General features: G+C 40.1%; 1 protein-coding gene across 2 annotated transcripts in view; it reads left to right on the forward strand.

Annotated features, from left to right (window-relative positions):
• Positions 1–21,011, forward strand: part of akap13 (A-kinase anchoring protein 13) — a gene marked incomplete in the record, with an annotated part of 138,567 nt that overhangs the window by 102,289 nt on the left and 15,267 nt on the right. For both annotated transcript variants that reach the window (XM_014015552.1, XM_014015551.1), the window contains 16 exon segments: positions 2,797–2,839; positions 3,060–3,171; positions 6,200–6,359; positions 8,692–8,759; positions 8,869–8,935; positions 10,837–10,987; positions 11,195–11,307; positions 11,625–11,771; positions 13,064–13,320; positions 14,040–14,165; positions 14,468–14,585; positions 16,707–16,955; positions 17,067–17,143; positions 18,339–18,520; positions 19,439–19,521; positions 19,819–20,007. In XM_014015552.1, the coding sequence (XP_013871006.1) occupies positions 2,797–2,839; positions 3,060–3,171; positions 6,200–6,359; positions 8,692–8,759; positions 8,869–8,935; positions 10,837–10,987; positions 11,195–11,307; positions 11,625–11,771; positions 13,064–13,320; positions 14,040–14,165; positions 14,468–14,585; positions 16,707–16,955; positions 17,067–17,143; positions 18,339–18,520; positions 19,439–19,521; positions 19,819–20,007 (2,142 nt within the window).

Below are 21,011 nucleotides of genomic sequence, written 5' to 3' on the forward strand. Positions count from 1 at the left end.
GGCTTATACCAGGTACTATTACAAGGGGTTGCAAAAACATTCACTTGTACTGGCATTCTCTTTGTAAAATAAGAAAAAATAAACAAACAAAAAAGAATAGTAAATAAACATGAAAGCCACTTTTTTGCATCAGATAAAGTAGCAATTCTTTTTTCAGTTACGTCTTTGTGACCTTGGCACATCAAGCCACTGACATATTCACCCATTTTCATGATAAAACTGTTTCAGCTCCTTCAGGTTAGGTGGGTGCAGCAATCAAACTGCAAACTCAAACAACAAATTCTCAGGTGGACTCTCTGGTGGTCTTTGCAGCGTATTTAATCGTTTCTCGTCAAACCACCGGAATGTTGTTTCAACTTTGAGTTCAGGGTCATTATCCTGTTGGAAGGTCAACCTCTGTCCCAGTTACTGCTAATGAAATACATCCCCACACCATGATGCTGCCGCTGCGATGCTTCWTTGTGGAGATTCTGTTATCAGCACCATGAGAGGTGCTGATTGTGTTCTTAATGGTTAAAAAAAAAATCATTCTAGTGTAATTTGACCAAAGCTCATTCTTCTAGATGTTTGGGGAATTTCCATGATGTCTTTTGGCATATTGCTTAATGTTTTTTGATAGTTTTCTTTTGTCTAGTTTTTTAAGCAATAGCTTTTTCCAGACATACTTCCATAAAAAAATAGCTCTGTTCATTGTAGGGCTATCCTAGGGTCAAAATAAGTCACAATGCTTATGGGTCATTTTTACCCAAGGGCAGCAGGAGGGCTGAAGTGATCTTGTGAACAGATACTTCGACCTCTTCAGAAGAGCTACCCAGCTTTATCAGATCCATCTTTGGTCACTTGGTTGCTTCTCTGATCAACTCTCTTCTGCCTGGTCTGCTAGAAGAAATGCTGATTTGACACTTAGATTGCCAACAGGTGGATCGCCTTCACTATTCACCATTATTTTTTATGTTTGTTTTAGAATTTTTAAGGTACTTTTTCCCCTGTTTAACTCACTTTATTTGGAGACGATCAGGCAACAAAACAGAGAATGCCAAGTAGAGTGAATAATTCTAAACCCATGGCAGCTGGTCTTCCCCACATTCATCTATTAACAGGCTATCTTAGCTTTTGTAATTTAATTAAATCTGCTGTGGTTCTTTCCTTGCTGCCACTTACCCCCCCAGCGGTGGGGCGTCTGAGACGTAAGAGGCGAATTTCTTTCTCTTTCAACCTTTCTCCCATCCTCACCAAATCTAAGTCTCAGTTCATTTATGGAGASACTTCATCAAGCGATGATGAGGATGACTCAAGTAAGTACAGAGCTGTAAACTCTGGTAGAAACTAGATGTATTAAAATCAGAACAGTAGCTTTTCCTATCTGAGCCCTAGGTGGTGCCACCCCCCACCCATCCCACCCACCTCATGGCTTCAGCTCCTCTCTCTGTGGCTGTGTGTGRATAGAAATATGACTCATCCTGCTGAGGTGTTGCCCTCTGAGCTGCTAGGTGGAGTTTGTGTTGTTGTCACATGACAGCCTTTTTACATTCGACCCACCCAGATGTAACAACTTGGACTGATGTCCCCACCTGTGGGGGGTGCAGACCTTTGCCTCTCCTCTCTAAAGTGCCAAGCTTGGCCACGAGAAAAATCAAGTGGTTCTCTGTCCATTTTATAACATGATTTTTATAAATCTTTTTTTTAAATTATTATTAATTGACCACTTCAGCACAGAACTGGCTCATCCAAAAATCCCCTTTATAGCAGAATAAAACCATAATGATTCATCACAAGAGACGTATCATAAAGAGTATCACTAATTACTGCTGATGTTGAGTTATGGGCTTTTTGAATAGTGATTTAAAATATGCTAAAATGCCAAAAGAAGAAAGCTTTGGCAACAAGCTTTGTGTTTATCATTTCTATTTGCCACATTGAATAGCGCCTTGGCTTCTCCTGTCCCCTGTGCTGTACAGTATGACCTTTACATAAACTGGCCTTTCTGCAGTCTTTTTTTTTTTTTTGTGGGCAAAAAAACTGTGGAAAAAAATAACCAGAAAAAAAAGATGAATAGGCGCTGCAGTAATCTGAGGATATGTAAGCTTGTCACCTTTAGTCAAAGACACTGAGCCTTTCTTTTCCTCCTTTTATTCATGAGATATTTCCATTAGTGCTTTGTGTCTCACAATGTCTTACTTTGCTTTATTACCTTGTTTGACTTCATGGTGCAGAGATGGCTGGTAGTGCTGTTTATATTTTTTCTTGTACTTTTGAATATTGAGAAGAAGTGATTGTTTTTTAGAAAGCCTAATGTTCCTCTCATTAAAATGTTTTTATAATCCACCCTGTGGTTACCATGTGGCAAAAGCCTGTGGTGTATGGTTTAACTGTTTGCTCAGTTTGTTTAATGCTGTTTATATTCATATAGGATTCAGATAATGAGGACAGAAAATATTGGACTAAAAAAAAGCAGATCTGCTTCCAGTGTTTGACCTCTCTGTGTCTAAGTCACCTGGTTGGAGACCCTCCACAGGTTTATAAAGGTTCTTAATGGCAAAATAGCTCCTTCATGAGCTTTGAAAGTAGTCCTCGACAAATCCTTACACCTTCAACATTATTCAGCAACCTTCGSTTGAGCTTTTATTTCCAGTGATAAATGAGCCGGCTGTTTGCTCATCTCCACAAATCATTTTTTGCCCTTTAGAATTACTGGACTTATAAACAAAGTTCAACTGATGTAACAAAGATAGAGCATCAAGAAAAGAAAAAGTCCCTCTCTTAACTTCCTCTCACCTTTTTTTTATTTTTTTGCAGGTACGAGGTCGTTTTCCAGCACCTCTGGCTCCGTAGCATACAGGTCAGTTCAGCTCGTACACATTACTGGAAATGGCTCCTTAGGTTTTCACAGCCACAACAGCCTTTATAGTCCTATAAAGAGCAGTACGGAGAAGCAGTGGACTGGTTCCTTAGGACAGTGGAGTCTTTATGGTGCTATAAAGAACTTGCTTCAGTATAAGAGAGCAGGTATGTTTTGTGAATGCAGCTGTTTAATAGTAACAATGATGTGCGTGTTTCAGTATATCAGAGGAGGAGCCTGGACCTCTGCGGAGCGACACTGACGGCAAGAGTGCGACGAAAGTTAGCCGGACCTTCAGCTACCTCAAGAGCAAGATGTCCAAAAAGACGAGGGTGAGACAACGTGGAGCTCTGTAGCTCTCTGAACACACCAGGCATTTTAAATATACATTGTTTATGTATTTATTTATTTATTATTTTTTTATTAATTTAGTGTGAAGGCTTCAGTAGTGTGTTTTGGTTTTATCTAAGGCACCTTTTTGAAGCCTTCTCCCTAACCATGCATACCTTTAAGCCAGAACAAAGCAGCTTTTTTCATACTCACGTTATACATTTACATTCAAACCTTTTCTGCTGGCCTCACGCCGCCTCGGTCCAACAGCTGGTGGTTATGTGTCTTCGCTTTAGGGCTTGTGACTTCCTCCAATCAAACTTCCCCTGCAGGTTCAGTTTGGACTTCACAACAGTTTCTGCTCAGAAATATAAATCTGTTGCGGGATGGGCTCAAAGGCATCTTTGTTTTTTAGAGATAAACTCTTATCAGAGCTCTATGAGTTTTATCTTTAACAACACTGCTGTGATTTGGAAATGACATAAACAAAAGAAGCTTTTGTTTAAAACACCGGAATCATTATTGGCTGTTATTATAATTCAGAAACACCTCTGTTCAATTTTAGGCTTTTAAATTCTGTATCTTCTCTTGCTTAGAAGTAAAACGTGTTTAACTTGTGTTTCGTAACCTGAAGATATAGTAAATGGAAAACCTACATTACACGACTATAAAGTGGTAGAGACAGTAGATTTTCCCACATGAGGCGGTTCAGGTCTTTTTATAGGCTGTCTGTCAGCACTGTTTGCTACTAAGAATTGCACTGACTCGTTCTGGGCAAAGGTTCATTTGAATAAAACCACAAGTCGTAACTTTTAAAAGTTAAAAATCTTAACTAGACTTTTGCTATTGTCTGAATTGAATCAAAATCCTTATCAGGAACTGATATTTTTGTCTGTTAAAAGGTATCATATTATGTAAAAATAGATTAAATTGTTCTGTAAAAACTAATCAAATGTACGTATTGTAATGTGTTCTTAAATGGTTTCCTGACAATCCAAAATGAAACATGCTAAAACCTTTTTAAAGCCCCACAACAATGTTCCTGTTAACAGAAACGCCTGCGTCTTTTCTGAAAAACACTTTTGCAAACAGACACTGAGGGGTGAACAGGAAGTAAAACAGGAAGTCTGAGTTGGCTTTGGTTTTCTAATCTCTTCTCTAAACTGAGCTATGTTTCTTTTTTTACTTTTAAAGTGACAGAGCTCTGATAAAACTAGCAGCCACCTGCGGCTAGTTGTTCCCTGGTAAAGTTTAGAAATACTGGCTATGAGTCAAACATAAAAGTGTTGGATGACGTCATGTGGTTGTAAAGGCCTGTCAGTGTTGTTAAACTGCAATCTGCCCTGTCAGTAAAAATCCAGCAATAACAGATAATCACGAGCTTCTTTACTTGATTTATTAACCTTCATACTCTGCTTGCTGTTTGCTTTTTGCTTTAAGTGTGCAGTGTCGCACAGTTCTAGTGTCTGTACAATACTGAAAGTGAGAAAGTAGCGGGAGAGGATGCAGATTGAGCAGTTTTGTCACAGCGTCTGTTCCAGACTGAGGGGTCATTGCAGAAAAAGCACCTCCTGTTGCATTGCAGTCACTTCCTCTTTGCAGCGTTCCTGATGGAGCCTCAGTGCTGCTTGTAGCTTCAGCCGCTTGGCCGCAGCCAGGGATGTTATACGGGAGACTCACGGGGGGCCATGGCTTCTCGCTGAGAAGGAAATGTGGGCTGGAGGTAGGAGAGAACAGTTCTCTGGTTTCTCAGTCATATTACAAGGAAAGTGCGGTGCTTGTCAGAATATGAGGATTAAAGCGTTCCCTTTTGGAGCGATGTCTTTTTCCAGTGAAGTCACAGCCTGTTAGACCTTGTTATGCTAAAATGTCTTTTTGTTTAAATTTCTGGCTTAGATGTCACAAGCAATTACGTCTTCTGTTTGACGTTTTTTGTAACAAAAAATGTCTAACAGACCTTTGTTTTGTTTTGWCTTTTCTTGTAAGTTCGACTCCTAAAATATTTCCAGTACAAAAGATATCAAAAAGGACTTTAAATGCTTCAGAAACGTTTTTTTAACTTCAGAAAAGTTGATCAGAATAATTCACCATTGGCGGCTGTTGTTGCAGGAAGTGAGACTGAATGCAGTGTGCTGTAATTGCTTTGAACCCATACTGTGGTACGTTTAGCTCTTTGGCGTCTTGAAAGTGAGTAAAATGAGTTTGAATATGTCAGAGCTTTGTGGTCCTCGCAGACCAAGAGGCCCTGGGCTGGCCATTAAAACGAGCTGGAAAACTCCATTTTCCCATTTCCTCTGGGTTTGGGTGGAGGCTCTGTGATGCAAATCCAAAAGAATGAAAGCTCTGTTCTTCTCTGCATCACTTTATGGGATTGTGATTGAGCTCAGTGTGCGGGGATGACCAACTGCTGAGGATGAGCTCGTCCATTAATRCAGAAGCAGCAGAAAGACCAAACTGTTCTGGAAAGGTCAGAGATTTGATTCCCAGGCCGCCTGTCTTCGTCACAAGTCATGTACCCCGCAGATTTGTCCCTCTTCCAGTTACTGTACAAATAAAGGATTATTTTAAAAGGACTCCAAAGAAATAAATCACATTAAAATCAGCAACTTAGTTGTAATAATGGTCACCAATGCACTTCTATTATTTGTTCAGTTAAAAATAATCCTAAACATTGCTCACTAACCAGTCCCAGGCAAGCAGAAAAGGCAGAAACATGAAAGTGTTTCTTTTAATGAGACACTTTGTTGTCAGCATAAATAATGCATCTCTTAATATGCAAAGACCTCCTGCCATGCAGCACATCAGAGTAATTATGTTACTCCATGGGGTTCAAATTGAGATTCGACATAAGCTGCTGACCGAATGGTGGAAAGTTTTAACAGCGTCTGGTGCGTGTGTCCGTTCCACTTGGAACCCTGGCTTCTCTTCGTGTCCCTCTTCCTTTAGTCTCTGATTTAATGACAAACATGCCTGAATAATTGTTCAAACCCRACTTCCCATTGAGTCATAATTACTGTTTCATCTGTGCAGGAAAAGGAGCGAGAGAAAAGAGAGAAAGACAAAGAGGTCAAGGAGAAGGACAAGAAAACAGTGAACGGTCATCTCTTTACACAGATCGCCTCAAACCCGGCTGCCCAGTGCTCCCAGTGCAATAAACCGTTAACTGGCAAAGATGTTTTCCTTTGCACATGTAAGTACTTATTTTTTTCAGGCTGAGATTTTTTTTTATTCCAGTGTTCGCTCTTAGCTGTTTGATTTTTTATTTATTAGTGTTTGATTTATTTCAAATTTGGACCAATTTTGTGCTTTAGTCTTCCAACAAAACTCACTCTCCTTTAATTTCATGTCTAATCTGAAGACTCGCTAAACTGTGAACCCAGTAAAACAGAACATGTAAAAAACGAAAAATATATGTGAAAAGTCTTCATCTTTACTCGATCTGTACAGTGAACCATGCCAGCTCACAGTTAGCGCTCAGTTATTTTTGAACAGTTCACCCCTATATTAACAAATACAGTATAAAATATGTTCAATGTTTTTTTTCTGTTTTCCAGCTGCATAAAACTCAGTYCAGACAGTTTTTTTTACTTAAAGAATACATTTCATGCAAAATCCACTTTTTAGCCATTATATGTATTTTGYTTTGAACGTGGAGTCTCTAGGAGTGCAGAAAATTTGAATTTAGTTTCTCTTGGTACTGCATAGATATCTTTATATTCTGTTTGGATCTTATTTTGCAATTTGTTCAGTTTTATTTTCTTTGACGTTTTTGGAACTATAACTCTCAGAATTTGCGACGAAACTGCCAAATAAGGTCTGGACTTACCATCTACAATTTGGTTGTCTTCATTCTCCTCTGACTCTGGGTCAGACTCTGGCTCCAACACGTAAGACTGGAAGAAGTCTTCCATTGTTGACATCCTTTAATTAATTTATAATTACAAAGTTTCTGAGCTGCTAGATAGACGTTACCCCCACCATCAAGCGCCTCATTTGGATTAAAGGAGACAGCTTCTAAACGAGCTGCTTTGAGACACATCTTAGGAAAGGGTGAAAATGGGTGATTTAAAGGTGAAAAAGAAGCATTTAAACGCTTGATATGTCTAATTTAAAACAAACACCATAAAACAGAAGCAACTTATATTTGTCACCTGTCTAATAATCACAATTCTTAGTGACCCTCGTACATCTCACATTGTGGTTGGCTCAGATGTATGTCCTGAACAAAATAGTGGAACTCCCTGAAGGACTATTTCTTTCTACATCAGCCCAGTCAGGCTGTCAGTGCACACAGCAAAGCTGCTCTTCAATTGTTTTTCACTCAAACACAAGCAGCGGCTTTAAAGAGGATGTAAAGTATTGTGCAAGTCCTTTTTTTTTGCCACAAAAAAAAAGGCTCAAAAAAGGAGAAACGAGTTCTGGATTACAGCGATCCTCTGAATGGCCACATTCTGCCTCAGATACTCAAGGCTGACAAGAAACAGCTCTTTTTGTGTTCGGGGAGACTGCTTTAGATCGTTATAGYCGTCCGAGGGAGTTTTCATGAGGTTTATACTTGCAGATGTCTGGCTGGTGTCCATTTAGCAGACAAATACAGAGATCCTTTTGTCTCAGGTTTTCTGGATCTAGTTGGATGTCTACAAAAAGCAATAAAATACACAATGAGGAGAAGAAAAGAGAGATTTGAAAAAGCATGCTTGTGAAAACCCCAGATGTTTTGTCGATAAGTGAGAGCACATTTGATCTCTGATAGTCCTGCTGCTTTTCTAGAATCACGCAGCAATATTATTATCAATCCTGACTGAGAACACATGGTTACTCGTGTGATCGTAAGATCAGAGGTGCTACAGTCACCTCTGCATGGATGGTAAGGCTTGATAGTGTAGGTTTAAGTTGTGTAATATATCTGCAAAATAAACCACGTGGAAGTGGAAACATGTCAGTGTGAAAATGAATTAAAACCTTGTGACATCTGAATGTGGAAGTACTTTGACGAAACAAAAAAAAAATGATCCATGTTTTTAGTCTGGCACTTCCTGATCGACCACCTCGGTTGTTTTTGTATTTGTTTACATGTATTTACAAAAGTACTTGGCAGTGTGAAACATGAATTCTTTGTGGTAGTTTTTTTTTTTTTTGTAAATGTGCACAAAGTAGACAGAGTAAAATCAGACTGCAGAGCCAGTTTTAGCAGTAAAGTATTATGATTTTCTGTTACTAAAGGGTAAATATGGGAATGTTTACATAATTGAAATTTTCCCATGCAGTGGAGAGTACACATGTGTGTGCGTCAAAGCCCAGCCCTTTTTTTCCCCTTCATCCACAAGCAAGAGTTGCCCATTGATTGCATCACATGCACAGCTCCAGTCTGGCATTCATTAGCGGCCTGGTGGAGTTTCCTGGCTGGCTGGCTATGAAGACCAGTCAGAATTTCTGGCCCCCACCTTTAAACACCCCCTCACTGGCCCCATCCTCACCACGACCAGGCTCACTGTATTGTTCACTGTTGCTTTTCTTTCCAGACTGTAATGCTTCTGTACACAAGGGCTGCAGGGACAGTCTTCCAGTTTGTGCCAAGGTGAAGATGAAGGTAAGACTCCCCCACCCCAAAGTCGCACCGCTGACTCTCCAGTAATCTGTTGTCCTGCAGCCAGTATTGATTTTCCTCATATTCTTTGATTCTCTGTTTCTCTCTTTAGTTGCCCAAACAGCAGCTTACAGCAACAGATTCAAGCACCCTTCCTACAGTCACAATGAGGAACAAATGTGAGTGTCATACTAAACAGATATAATCACAGTGGCCAGCATGTATGGAATACAGCTAATGTAAGCTCCCCCCTGTGCAGTGTGTACCCTCACTGTGGAAAAAAAAAATCATCATTCTTGCAATCTTCAGTAGCAAGAACGATGCATCACAGTTTCTTTAGATGTTTTTTTTTCCCCTCAGTGGTGTTTGCTGGTTTAGAAGTGTTCTCATATATTAGATTCAGCTCAGGCAAAGTAYTTTACCAGGTTGTAGTTGTCATTTTCTTTTCTATTTTTCTGTGGAGTAAAACTCCTCTGCCAAGCTTCTGGAGACCTGGATAACCTGAAAGGTTTTTCTCAGTAAAAAAGGCTGAAAATGTTGAACTTCCCCAAACTTCTTTTATTGTTTAGACTGCTACTAAGATTTACTGCCATGACTATGGAATAAGTAAACCTGACTGGCATTCAGTGAGTGACGCAGGACACACTTAACACACAGGCTGTGTCTCAATTCAGGGGTTGCAGACGATGTGCGGCACCTTTGTCAGGCCACTGACATCACTTCGCTGCTCCGTAGGCTGTCCCAGTTTGTAGGTATTTACTTATGCGGTCAACAGATTTGACTGACAAAACCCCAAAAAACATAGACTGCATCTGAGTATCACTGAAAAATGAAATGTTGGATTTACTTAACCATGTTATGTCAACTGGTTCCACTTAACTGAGTTGAGTAAATTTAAAGCAACATTTTCATGTTCTTTGGTTAAAAAACTGGTATATTGCTTTGAATTTACTCAACTCAGTTAAGTGGAACCAGTTGACATAACATGGTTAAGTAAATCCAACATTTCATGTTTTCAGTGCTAGACGGATAAATTATTTTTTAAATGTAAGTTTAGCAACTTAGCTGATGAAATTTATGCTGCAATGAAATAAGTAAAAGGCAAGATACAAGTACTGATACCAGAGCTAAACCCAAAATATTAATGTCTTTCATTTATTTCTGCATTTTTTTTACAATTCTTAATTTTGTGAAGTTATACCTCCAAAAAAGAAGGGATGTGATAAAAAAAAGCGTAACATCATGGAAACAGGGAATCGAGTGGTCAAGCAAACACACATCGTCCGTAGAAACTGATTGTCTCATTTCACAGCTGTTTATGCAGCCTACACTGGCAGCCAAGGCCCACATAGGGTGTGGCCTTCGTGGGCCATGATCTATGTTTCCAATTCCAAAAGTGTTTATGTTTGACTTGTGTTACCTGGTAGAAAGTCAACTACCCATAAACGATTGGAAAAATGTTTAGTTGTGTGTCTGTTGGCCCTGTAATGTCGAATCAAAGTTTTTTTTTTCAGAACTCAGTTTGAAAACTGAGTTCAAAAGTTCTTTGTCATATGCTAACTCTTTTCAATAGTCCTTTTAGACATGTTCACATTTTAAATCTTTTGAATTGTTCAGCAGTTAAATGTTTTTTTTCACAGAGATGTCTGTGTTGTTATCACCTCTTTGTTTGCTGATTTCACTGCCTACACCCTTTAAGTGCCTAGACATAATGCTAGAGATGATTTTGTTTACATTTCCTTTTGKCATAACGGCAGCAAAATTGCTGTTGCAGGAAATGTGGTTTGTGCATTGCATAATAAAAAGGTGTTTCTTGAACAGTGTGTAGGTTTGGGCATTGCTTTTTTGTTTCTCGTGCTCTCTAATGTATGTGCAGTAAGATATGAGCAAACGTTACTTTTTAAAAAAACTTTCTTTACTTCAAAGATTTTTTATTTGTAATGCTGAACTCTTTGGAGAAAAAAAGTAATAATCACAAATAAAAAAGGAGACTAGAAAGGAGTTTGTTTCAGGATCACTGTTTGTGGATTGTTTTGAGGATTTCAGTCTCTAAGTGTGATCCAAACTGTTTCTGCTTCAGCTGGTGGAACTAGAGAACGCCCCTGGTCGGCCATCTTGTCCCCTGAAGACCCTTCATCTTTAATGATCCCATCAGCTCGGAGACACACCAACATCATGAATTTTCATGGGAATAACCTCTCCAAAAGCCTCTCAATAAGCAACATTGCAGGGTGAGCTGTGTGTGTTTGATGGTGTGAGAACCTCTGTGGGTATTTCTTCTGAAATCAAATCAAATCTGTCTGCTGGTATTACTTTTTAAAAACATTTTTATCAGAGCCAGTTTTAGTAGTTTTTAAATGTCATTGGTGAGAGTGACCTGCTTTAAAAAACAACAACAATGTTCTAACCTTTATTTGCATTTTTTTYCCCCCATGCAGTCCTGTGTTTGATGAAATGCCCATTAAAGGCCTGCGGTACCTCTCCCAGTCCACTGACTCGCTCAACAGAACCAACCCRGTCACAGAATCCACGGAGTCGCTCACTGATGAAGGTCAACAAACACACATTTTATTGTGGCAGGCTGAATAGCTGTGCTACCATTTAAAGATAAAATGAAATGCCACAGTCCAAGAGATGCAKTTTAGAAATGTTTTGACCCAGTAGTGTTGGCACCACTGACTCTTGTTAAAGCAGATCATTTTTACTTCTTCAAAAACAACATTTTGAGCAAAACACTCACTCACCACAGCCAGGTGCAAATCACAACATTGCCAGTGATTCAGTCAGCTACATTTTCAGGTTTTCTGCTGGCAGTAGTCAGTCAGCAGATTTGTGAAGGTATAGTGTGAATTTGTGTTACCGGTTCAGGAACAGAGATGATGGACGGGCAGCTGATGGGGGAGTTCGAAGCCGACGCCAAAGACCTGGAGGCAGACTCATGGAGTTTGTGTGTGGAGCAACCATACCTGCAGCAACTGGACAAAGAGCTGGTGAAGAGACAAGACGTCATCTATGGTGCGTTGAGACATGATTCATGAACAGATCTTTAGATGCTGGTCTGTTTGAAGGGAAGACTGTCCCATTTATGTCACCTAAAAGGAAAAACGGGATTGTTGAGTCTTTATAAGTCAGAAATGGGTTCAGTTCTGCTTGTGCTTAGGCCTGTCACAATAACAAATTGTGTTGGACAATAAATTGTCTTCGAAATTATTACGATAAATGATAATATAATAATGTCTTAAAATAAGCAGCTTTAAAGCCAGCATCAACCATAAATCTCCCATAATGCCTGTTCATGGTTGATCATYCATGGGAATTCCCTGTTAGAAAAAGGAGAGTTCAGAAGTCAAGATGGCAGCTACTCACTAGAAACTCATCAGTGCTTAAAACTCTTTTAGTTTTACTTTTAATATTATTTCTATATTATTTATTTCAGATTTAGTCAGTCGTACACATAAAACTTTTCAGTGTTTATAAGAGGACATGTTAAAACACTATTTGGTTGAAGTTAAACATGAAACGTCAAAGTTCATTACAACTGGCCCTTTGAGGGCCACCGTAAGGCTCAGGTGACCCTCTGTGAAAATGAGTTTGACACCCCTGCTCTAGCTTCATAAAATAACTGTGGTCACCCACACTCTGCTTATAAAGTTTACAGAAGTTTATGAAATGTACGTAGTGTAAAAAAAAAAAACAAYAACTGTCGGTGAATCCAAGGTTTGACTCGGTGCCCTGAGGGCGTCCTGAGGTGTTGCCAAATGAAAGAAGGTGTCCATAAAATGAAGACGCTCCTCTAGCTAAACATCTGTTCAGTTAGTAGACCATGCGCCTGGAAAATACCCGAAGTTCTCTCCTCCACACACTAAGGAGTGGAAAAGAGGGAAACCCAACCAAACAAAACAAACAAACAGGCAAATAAAAATTCTCAACCTCTTTTTAATTTATCGTTTGATTAATTTATTGGCCATGGCGACAGGCCTTCTTGTGCTTTCTCTTTTAATAATTTAGTTCATCTATGTCTCTGTGGTATATTGGAGCTACAGTTTCTCTTGTTTGATCATTAACTGAGACTCTGCTCACAAGCTTTCACTTTGTTCATAAATCTACATATAGTGATTTTATTTAACCTGATTCTGACAAGCTCATCCCATCTCATAGAAGCTCTACTATCATGAGCACAATAATGTGAGGAACCGATTGACACTCTGTCGCTCTGTGTATATGTGGAGAGTGCAAACACCGCTGCTTATGTTATGACTGAATAAATACAGTTTCAGTTCTTTTATTATTTTTTTAAATTTCTGCAGAGCTGATGCAGACAGAGATGCATCACATCCGCACGTTGCGCATCATGTCAGAGGTGTACAGCAAAGGCCTGCAGAATGATGTGCAGTTGGAGCAGCAGGTGCTCGAGAGGCTGTTCCCGGCACTGGAGGAACTCCTGGACCTCCACACACAACACCTGCAGTGCCTCCTGGAGCGGAAGAAGCAGAGCCAGCTGGAGGGAGGAGGCTTGGAGGGAGGTGTCATTATCAACAGGATAGGAGACATCCTAGTCAGCCAGGTGAGAACGAGGAGGGGCTGCTGGTCCTGATATGTTTAGAAATGCTTTTTAAGCAGAGGGTTGCAGATATATTCACACCCCCTATGACACGCCTTACAATCTAGAATTTAAAAAGAGTTTCAGTTTGAGTTATGCACATACACAAAATAATTTAGATTAATGAAGTTAGCGGTAGGAAATTTAAGTGAATTAACACAGATAAAAGACCCACAATGATCCAGTCAAAGCTACACTTTTTCCATGAAAAATTAGCAAAAATTTGGGTGGCTAGGYATACCGAGCTTGTTGAGCTGTACCTGAAAACACTGTAATACGGCAGAAAGTGGCTTTACATAGTAATGACTGTAGAGGGGTGAAAAGTTATGCATGCTCGTGTTTTTTGTTTTTCTGGCCTTGTTCCTGTTTTACAATAAAACAAATTGCTACTTGAAGGTGCTAGTTATGTTGCGTAAAAGATACAACCCCCACAGAATGCCTCTTAAATKCCAGGTTGTACGGCAACAAAACAGAGATAATGCCAAGRGGATGAATACATTTGCAACTTGAGTTTCAGTTTATTGATGTTKGTTGCACAAAAGCTTTGAGGGTACTTTAAATCCAGAATGCCCTCCAACCCCACGCAGTGCCACACTGATAGCCCCATTTCACTTTTCAATTTTTAATTCTTTGCCCTGTGAGTGCTAGTTCTGAGAATCCATATCTGTCACATCCTGCTCCAGTTCTCAGGATCTAAAGGTGAAAAAATGAAGAAGGTTTATGGAAGATTCTGCAGCCGTCACAATGAAGCTGTCAACGTCTACAAAGACCTCATGACCAAAGACAAACGCTTTAAAGCCTTTATCAAAGTAAGAGTCAGTCCTCTTTTATATCTGTCCTGAAGCTTTTACTGAGGTCTCTCTCTTCATTTTTCTTCCTGAAATTATTATTTTTTTCTCAAACATACCTGACTTTCTGGCATGAACATTTTTATGTAAAAACATTGCATAAAAACATGCATCAGTGTTCGCTGTTATTTCAGAAGCAACTAAGAAAGTTTTACTCCTTTTTTCACTCAGGCTGAATTTTGATGATAGTTTCTGTTTATGTGACTCTGCCACCTGTTGTGTGGGCATGTGTCGCTGAAGTGCACTTGGTTTTCTTCTTCCAGAAAAAGAGGAGTAGCAGCATTGTGCGAAGGCTTGGTATCCCAGAATGCATCCTGCTAGTGACCCAGAGGATAACGAAGTACCCTGTGCTGATTCAGAGAATGCTGCAGCACACTAAAGGTTAGTTTCTCATCACCTGTTTTTTCTTTCTTTTCTATGTTCACACCTTGATAGAAATAAAGAAACTGTAGAGAAGTTTGTTTTATATATATAAATTAAAATAAAACTTTGATTAGGGATATTTATATCTCCTGCTGGCTAGGATGCTTTCACAAAAGCGAGTTAATTTTGTTGATCAAACCACTTTGAAACATTGTGGTTTTACTCTGTTAAGTAGGTACAGGTGCATATTTTCTTATAATTGACCCAGATGTTAAATTTCAAACTAAATTACCTCATAAAGCCATGTTAAGTTGACCTCATTTTCCTGGAGTTAATTATTTTTTCCCCACAATGTCTGAAATGTCTGCCAAAACAATATGTAGGGTACATAATGAATAACAAATTTGAATATTTTTTCAAAATAATGTTTTCTTTCTTTTTCCTCACAGTGAGGACAAATAAAATTATTTAAAAATAACATTTTTGTGTGCCTAAAATAATAGGCAATGTGTAACTTAGTTTTAGAAACTTTGAGGGAAGTTTAAATATTCACATACCTGAGCTCATCTATTGAMAACTGAAGTAGGTTTTGGTAAGGTGCTTTTAAGAATAATAGAKCAAGCATACTCTGAGGAGCTGAAATGTTTCACGCCATATTTATATCTGATTTAAAACAGTTCTCGACAGCTGGTCTCCTACTGTGTACCATCTCTCTAATCCTTCCCCAGAGCCTCTTTATAGTTCCATGTGGGATGATGGAGCTCTGATTTAATCCCTGAGGTGCTTTAAGAAGACTACTTCCTGCCAKCTCTCRTATATACTGAGAAGRAACAAMACAGTCTACTTACAGTTCAAAATARTGTTTTCCTGCTTTGGAACACTGGTGTGCAACAACCACAAAAGGGAATTATCACAATTTAAAGAAATAATGCATACAGAATCCTAAACTCGATCGCAAAAATTTGATTTGTATCCAGTATTAACAGTGGAGTCTGTCTTAAGCTSTGGTTGTACATCACAAGGTGTAAGATCCGACGTGTCTGTGAGGCAGCCTTTTCACATGGACAATTCATACTCAAGGAGAAACTGCAAGAGAAAAGTCGTAGTAAGCCCTGCTACTGTAGCGCACATCAGCAGAAACAGAAACTATTACACAGAGACACCACAGTTGGAAAAGCGGAAGTTTATTTCAKTTAATGATGRAGGAGTTTGAGAAAKGATATCTGGTGTTTCTGTTGTTAACTGAGGAGAAGCACTATTTTGTAAATTTGTCACAAAGAGACCACCTCTGTTTCTGATGTGTCCCTTTGCTGCACTGCTCTAGAGAGCCRCCTGTGTCTCCACGCTGTTTCCTCTSTGCGTAAAAACTGTCCAATCTCCTTCCACAAGCTGTTTGACTGTTCGAAGGATTGTTTGACTGTAAGTTTTGCTGAAACAGTTGCAAAGATGGCTGTGTTTCCTATCAGCCTCAGCAGAGCAGAAATGAGATCAGTGTACTGCAGCCACAAAATTCTCACCAGTCACYCAAAACTTTGTTCAAACCCTGTGAGAAGCTAGTTCTGACAGGGGGTAATGCACAAGATGGAATCTCAGCAGGGGGTGCAAGATGAAAAATATGCATCACGTCAGTTTYACGTGGTTTGTGGTGCTGGTGTTCTAAGTGACGAACTTCTCACTTCTCATGGACTATAAACCAGACTTTAGTTTGCAGAYATTCAAACTACTTGTGTTTATTAACCGTAATCATGTTTTACTTCAGTGAAGACTTCACAATTTCACATCTGTTAAACTCCAACCTTTTCCTCTGTTATTGCACCCAAACAAGAAGTAATTGTATTTTACAATAACTACAAGCRTATTTAGAGTCACTAAGCATTGATCTTTGTGTTGAACTGCAAACATCCTCAGAATACATTACTGTCTCAGTTAGCTTTTTCCTTTCATCAGAAATGYGTTTATTTAGCCACAGAGTTCTGATGTTATGGAGGAAGAGGACTTCAGCTAATAAACATATCATTCTCGAAAATTTGTGCCCCTCTGCTGGTTTAAGATAGGATTTTTGTGGCAATCTGGAGTAGGTTAAAGTGGTTTCGGAGACGTCTGTGACTCTTCCTGACCGTCACGTTCTCTTTGACACAGAGAGCCACGAGGACTACAGCGACCTGAACGAGGCGGTTCGGTTGGTGAAGGAGGTGATCGCGGCAGTCGACAGCAAAGTGAACGAGCACGAGAAAAGATGTCGCCTGAAGGAATTTCACAGCCGCATGGACAGCAAGTCCATCATGATGCTGAAGAGTGGCCAGATTTTCGCCAGGGAGGACCTGCTGAGGAGGAAGCTGGTCCACGACGGGCCGCTGCAGCTGAAGAACTCGCAGGGAAAACTTAAGGGTGAGGAGGGGGCTTACCGACTTTCTTTGTGTTTGTGACAGTGGAAATACTAATAAACGTTTTAGTAAAGCTTTATTTTCTGTTGTTTTTTTTTGTTTTTTTTTCCTTCAGAGGTCCATGCTTTAATGCTATCAGATGTCTTGGTCTTCCTCCAGGAGAAAGAACAGAAATATGTCTTTGCCATGCTGGTAGGTTTAGTCATATCTCTTTCTCTTCCTGCATCTCTTCATGTGTTTCCTTTCCCTCTCTCCTCTCAGATGGTAAAAGACTTTCCCATCCCAGCATTGTTGTTGTTAGCATTAGCTGCTCAGCTTACATTTCCCACTGTGCTGTAATGGCTGCCTCCTGCATGCACGCTAGCTGAACCTCATAAAGTTGATGTTGCCCCGGGCTCCTAACCCAGCTGTGGCAAATCTTATAGGTTTGAGTTGTTTTTTCCATGTGTACAGGACTCTCAGCTTCATGTCATGGCACATGCTGTCCTGCTCACATTAGGAGGGAATGAAACAAGGGCAGGCCTGTAGCTGTCGTTTTATATTCAACAGATAAAAAAACAACAACTTAGTGTGCGAGTTTGAACTGTTGTTGACTCTGAAAGAGAGATGTTTTAATTAATAATCAATCAAATTATCAATCCATCAGGTTTGTGTTTCATCTTTTAAGCCCTCATGTTTTTTTTCTCTTTCTTTAATTACATTTTCATTTCTGGATTACATGCAGTTTTTTTTCTCACTCCTTCTTTTTGTTATAAATTCAACAGTTCAGTTTCTGCAAAACATTCATCTCACTGAGCTGCAGTGTTAAAAATAAAATCTGAGGGTGTAAAAAGCATAACAAGATAATCAAGTTGATTTATTTAGAGCACCGCTTTAGAGTTTTTCCTCTTTTGTTTACAGTGCAGCCACACCAGGAAGACAAAAAAAGAAAAAGATCTTAACCTGTTTTTCAAACCTCAGACAAGCGGTTTTAAAGGAAGAATGTTGGGATGTGGTTACAGCTCGAGTTTGACTGAATGTGGCAGAAATCAAACGGTGGTTTGTGGTGCTGGTGTTCTAAACAGAGCTGGCAGCGTCAGAGATCTCCGTTTGTGTTCTTCCTCAACATATTTTCCATTTTTCTCCCAACTTCTCACTAACTCTGTAATCCCTCTTTTAAAACTGCCCTTCCCTTTGTGTCGTCTCTGATCTTCCACGTTGCCTTTCATTCACCAGTAATTACCCCCCTCCCTTCTTGTTTTCTGGTGCTGCAACCCACCCTTCTTCCTGCTTTTTCCATCCTCTTCTCATCTTGACCCTCCCACTGTATTCTCTCTYTTTTTTTTTTTTCATTTGATCCGCTCCCCTCCCACATTGTCTCCATCAAACGGTCTCCTTCTCCTCTCAGGACCAGCGCTCCACGGTCCTTTCCCTCCAGAAGCTGATTGTCAGGGAGGTCGCCAACAAAGAGCGCGGCCTCTTCCTCATCACGGCAGGCACCGAAAAGCCAGAGATGATGGAGGTTCTTGCCAGCTCGAAGGAGGAACGCAACACCTGGATACAGCTAATTCATAACGCCATGCAGTCTATGTGAGTGCGTGGCTTTTAGGGGATTCTGCATGTGGGGTTTTTCAGTAATCCCACTATGAAACTGCTTCAAGGTTTTACTGTTGCAGCAGCTTAATCTTTCCTTTTTACTCTTACGTGTAATTCTGCTGTCACTCAAGGTTKGCTCCTTAAGAGTTCACCTACAGGTATAGCTTTGTTGTAAACCAGGAAGTAGACCTAGCCCAGTTTTCTTATGATAATATACAGTAAGTTGTGACAAAGTACTGTGCTGTCAGGAGGATTAGCACAACTCTACCTGCGGATGGGATGTACTCTGGGCGCTGGATTGGCTGTAAGGGCAGCTCACTCTAAGCAGAGGATTATTCAAATGTAGCCAGTGGGAAGRAGAGAGATTTACTTCATGGTCCCGCTCTCTCCTCATCGAACTTCTGTCAGAATACAAAACTGAGCTCAAACTTTGGCAGGAAAGGAGATTAAAATAAAAGCGATGCTTCGGCTGCTGTCTGTGCAAGACAAAGTGATTACTGATTTTGTTTCCTTTTTCGATGTTTTCTCCTGTTGTACATGTAAAGTTGAAAAACAAATGCATTTATAAATCATTTGAGGAGGCAAAAGAAAAATGTTTATGCCTGGAAAATGTCAGACATTTTTTGGAGTGATTTATAAATTTCTCAGATCACTGTATCAAGTCAGTCTGTCTTAAAAAAAACTAATTTTAAATATTTTATTACACAAAATGTTCATTTTCAGGAGTGGAAACTGAATATCTTTTTTATTTCATACCATAAATGTAGCTTATTTGCAGTGATAAATTCTCTCCTGGTTAGTTTAATTTAATCATCTACGTCAACATACGTAAACTCTTGAAGTGGTATGGATTTTTTAAAGGTGTTTTACTTGCATAAGTTCATCATGTGTTCTTTACTTCTTTTTGWACAGGGAGAAGGATGAAGATGAAGGGATTCCCAGTGAAACAGAAGATGACAAAAGACAATTAGAGACCAAAGCCAAAGAAATGAGAGGTGAGAGAAACATGCTGAATGTGTCTGTGTGTGAGAAAAGAATAAAGCTACCGTATATTTATTCTAGATATCATTACCGGTAAATATCCTGTGGACCTGTCTGACTGTCTGTCTGACTGTGGTCCTGTCTGTCTGACTGTGAGCCTGTCTGTCTGTCTGACTGTGGTCCTGTCTGTCTGACTGTGGTCCTGTCTGTCTGACTGTGGTCCTGTCTGTCTGACTGTGGTCCTGTCTGTCTGACTGTGGTCCTGTCTGACTGTCTGTCTGACTGTGGTCCTGTCTGTCTCCTCCGATCAGATATGTTGAAGCAGAAGGATACAGAGATCATGTCTCTGCTGGAGGACAAGGTGCGGCTCTTCAGGGAGATGTGGGAGGGCTTGAGTCCAGGCGAGGAGGCCTGCCGGCAGGTCCAACCTTTCTTCAGGTCGACCAGCAGCCAGGAGCCCCCCCGGGGAGCGTCTATCATGAAAGATGCRCTGCAGGAAGGTGAGAGAAAAGGAGGGAGGGTTTAGAATAAATGTAGTGTACATGTTTTCTCTAACAGAAAACAAAATCCTGACATGAACACAGTGAGAAGGAAACAAGTGTTAGTGTTGAGTTTGTGTTGTTTTTATCAGCGCGTGTCTGTTCCGGTCACTGTTTCTACCTTACATGTGGTGATCTTGTAAGATATTGTAAGCATTTCCTTGGTTTAAAGAGTCACCTCAGACTACCACCTGATGTCCCACTTCCTGTAAACAGAAAGTGTTTTACAGACAAAATCAGCTCTCTGAGTTGGATTCTGGAGGCATTAGGGTTTCAGAGGGCGAGAAGGTCTTTGTTCCATGTATCTGACATCAGACCTTGTGGAATACAAATGAAACTGCCTGAGCTGCTTTGAATATTGAGAAACTCGTTTATTGATAAGAATCCTCCACATAAGAGCTCATCATGTTTCAGACGTGATCGGCTGCATCTCATCAGAGCCTGAGAGCAGAGGATGAGAGCGTTTGTATGTTGTTGTTTTAACAGAATACAGATTTTTTAAAATCTGAACCATGTTTGGAAGAGACCAGCCTGAGCTGAGATGTGAACTGGACCGTCTTCTGAGCCGTATCATGTAGTTGTTTTCTTTAGCTGCACGTTCGCATCCAGTAAACAACATTTATGATTCCTCCGATTTTCTCTGCAAGCTTCCTGTATGAACTGCAAGGCAGTCGCCAGTACGTGCGCCTGTTCAAAGTTTAGATAAATCTCAAACTGCGCGTATATTTAAACGTTSGATGAGGGAAGCTATGTAGATCAAACAGGTTGACAGTAGTTGCTTAGCAACAGGAGGCAGTAACAGGTTGAAAGCAGAAGCAGCTGCCTGGGATTCAGAGCTGAACTGTAACACAGTTAGCTGGGATAATTCACTTACAGACCTGAACGTTAATGTTTGCCTGTGTGTGTGTGTGTGTGTGTGTGTGTGTGTGTGTGTGTGTGTGTGTGTGTGTGTGTGTGTGTGTGTG

This window comes from Austrofundulus limnaeus, unplaced genomic scaffold (genome assembly GCF_001266775.1).
Source record: "Austrofundulus limnaeus strain Quisiro unplaced genomic scaffold, Austrofundulus_limnaeus-1.0 Scaffold131, whole genome shotgun sequence".
NCBI classification, from domain to species: Eukaryota; Metazoa; Chordata; class Actinopteri; order Cyprinodontiformes; family Rivulidae; genus Austrofundulus; species Austrofundulus limnaeus.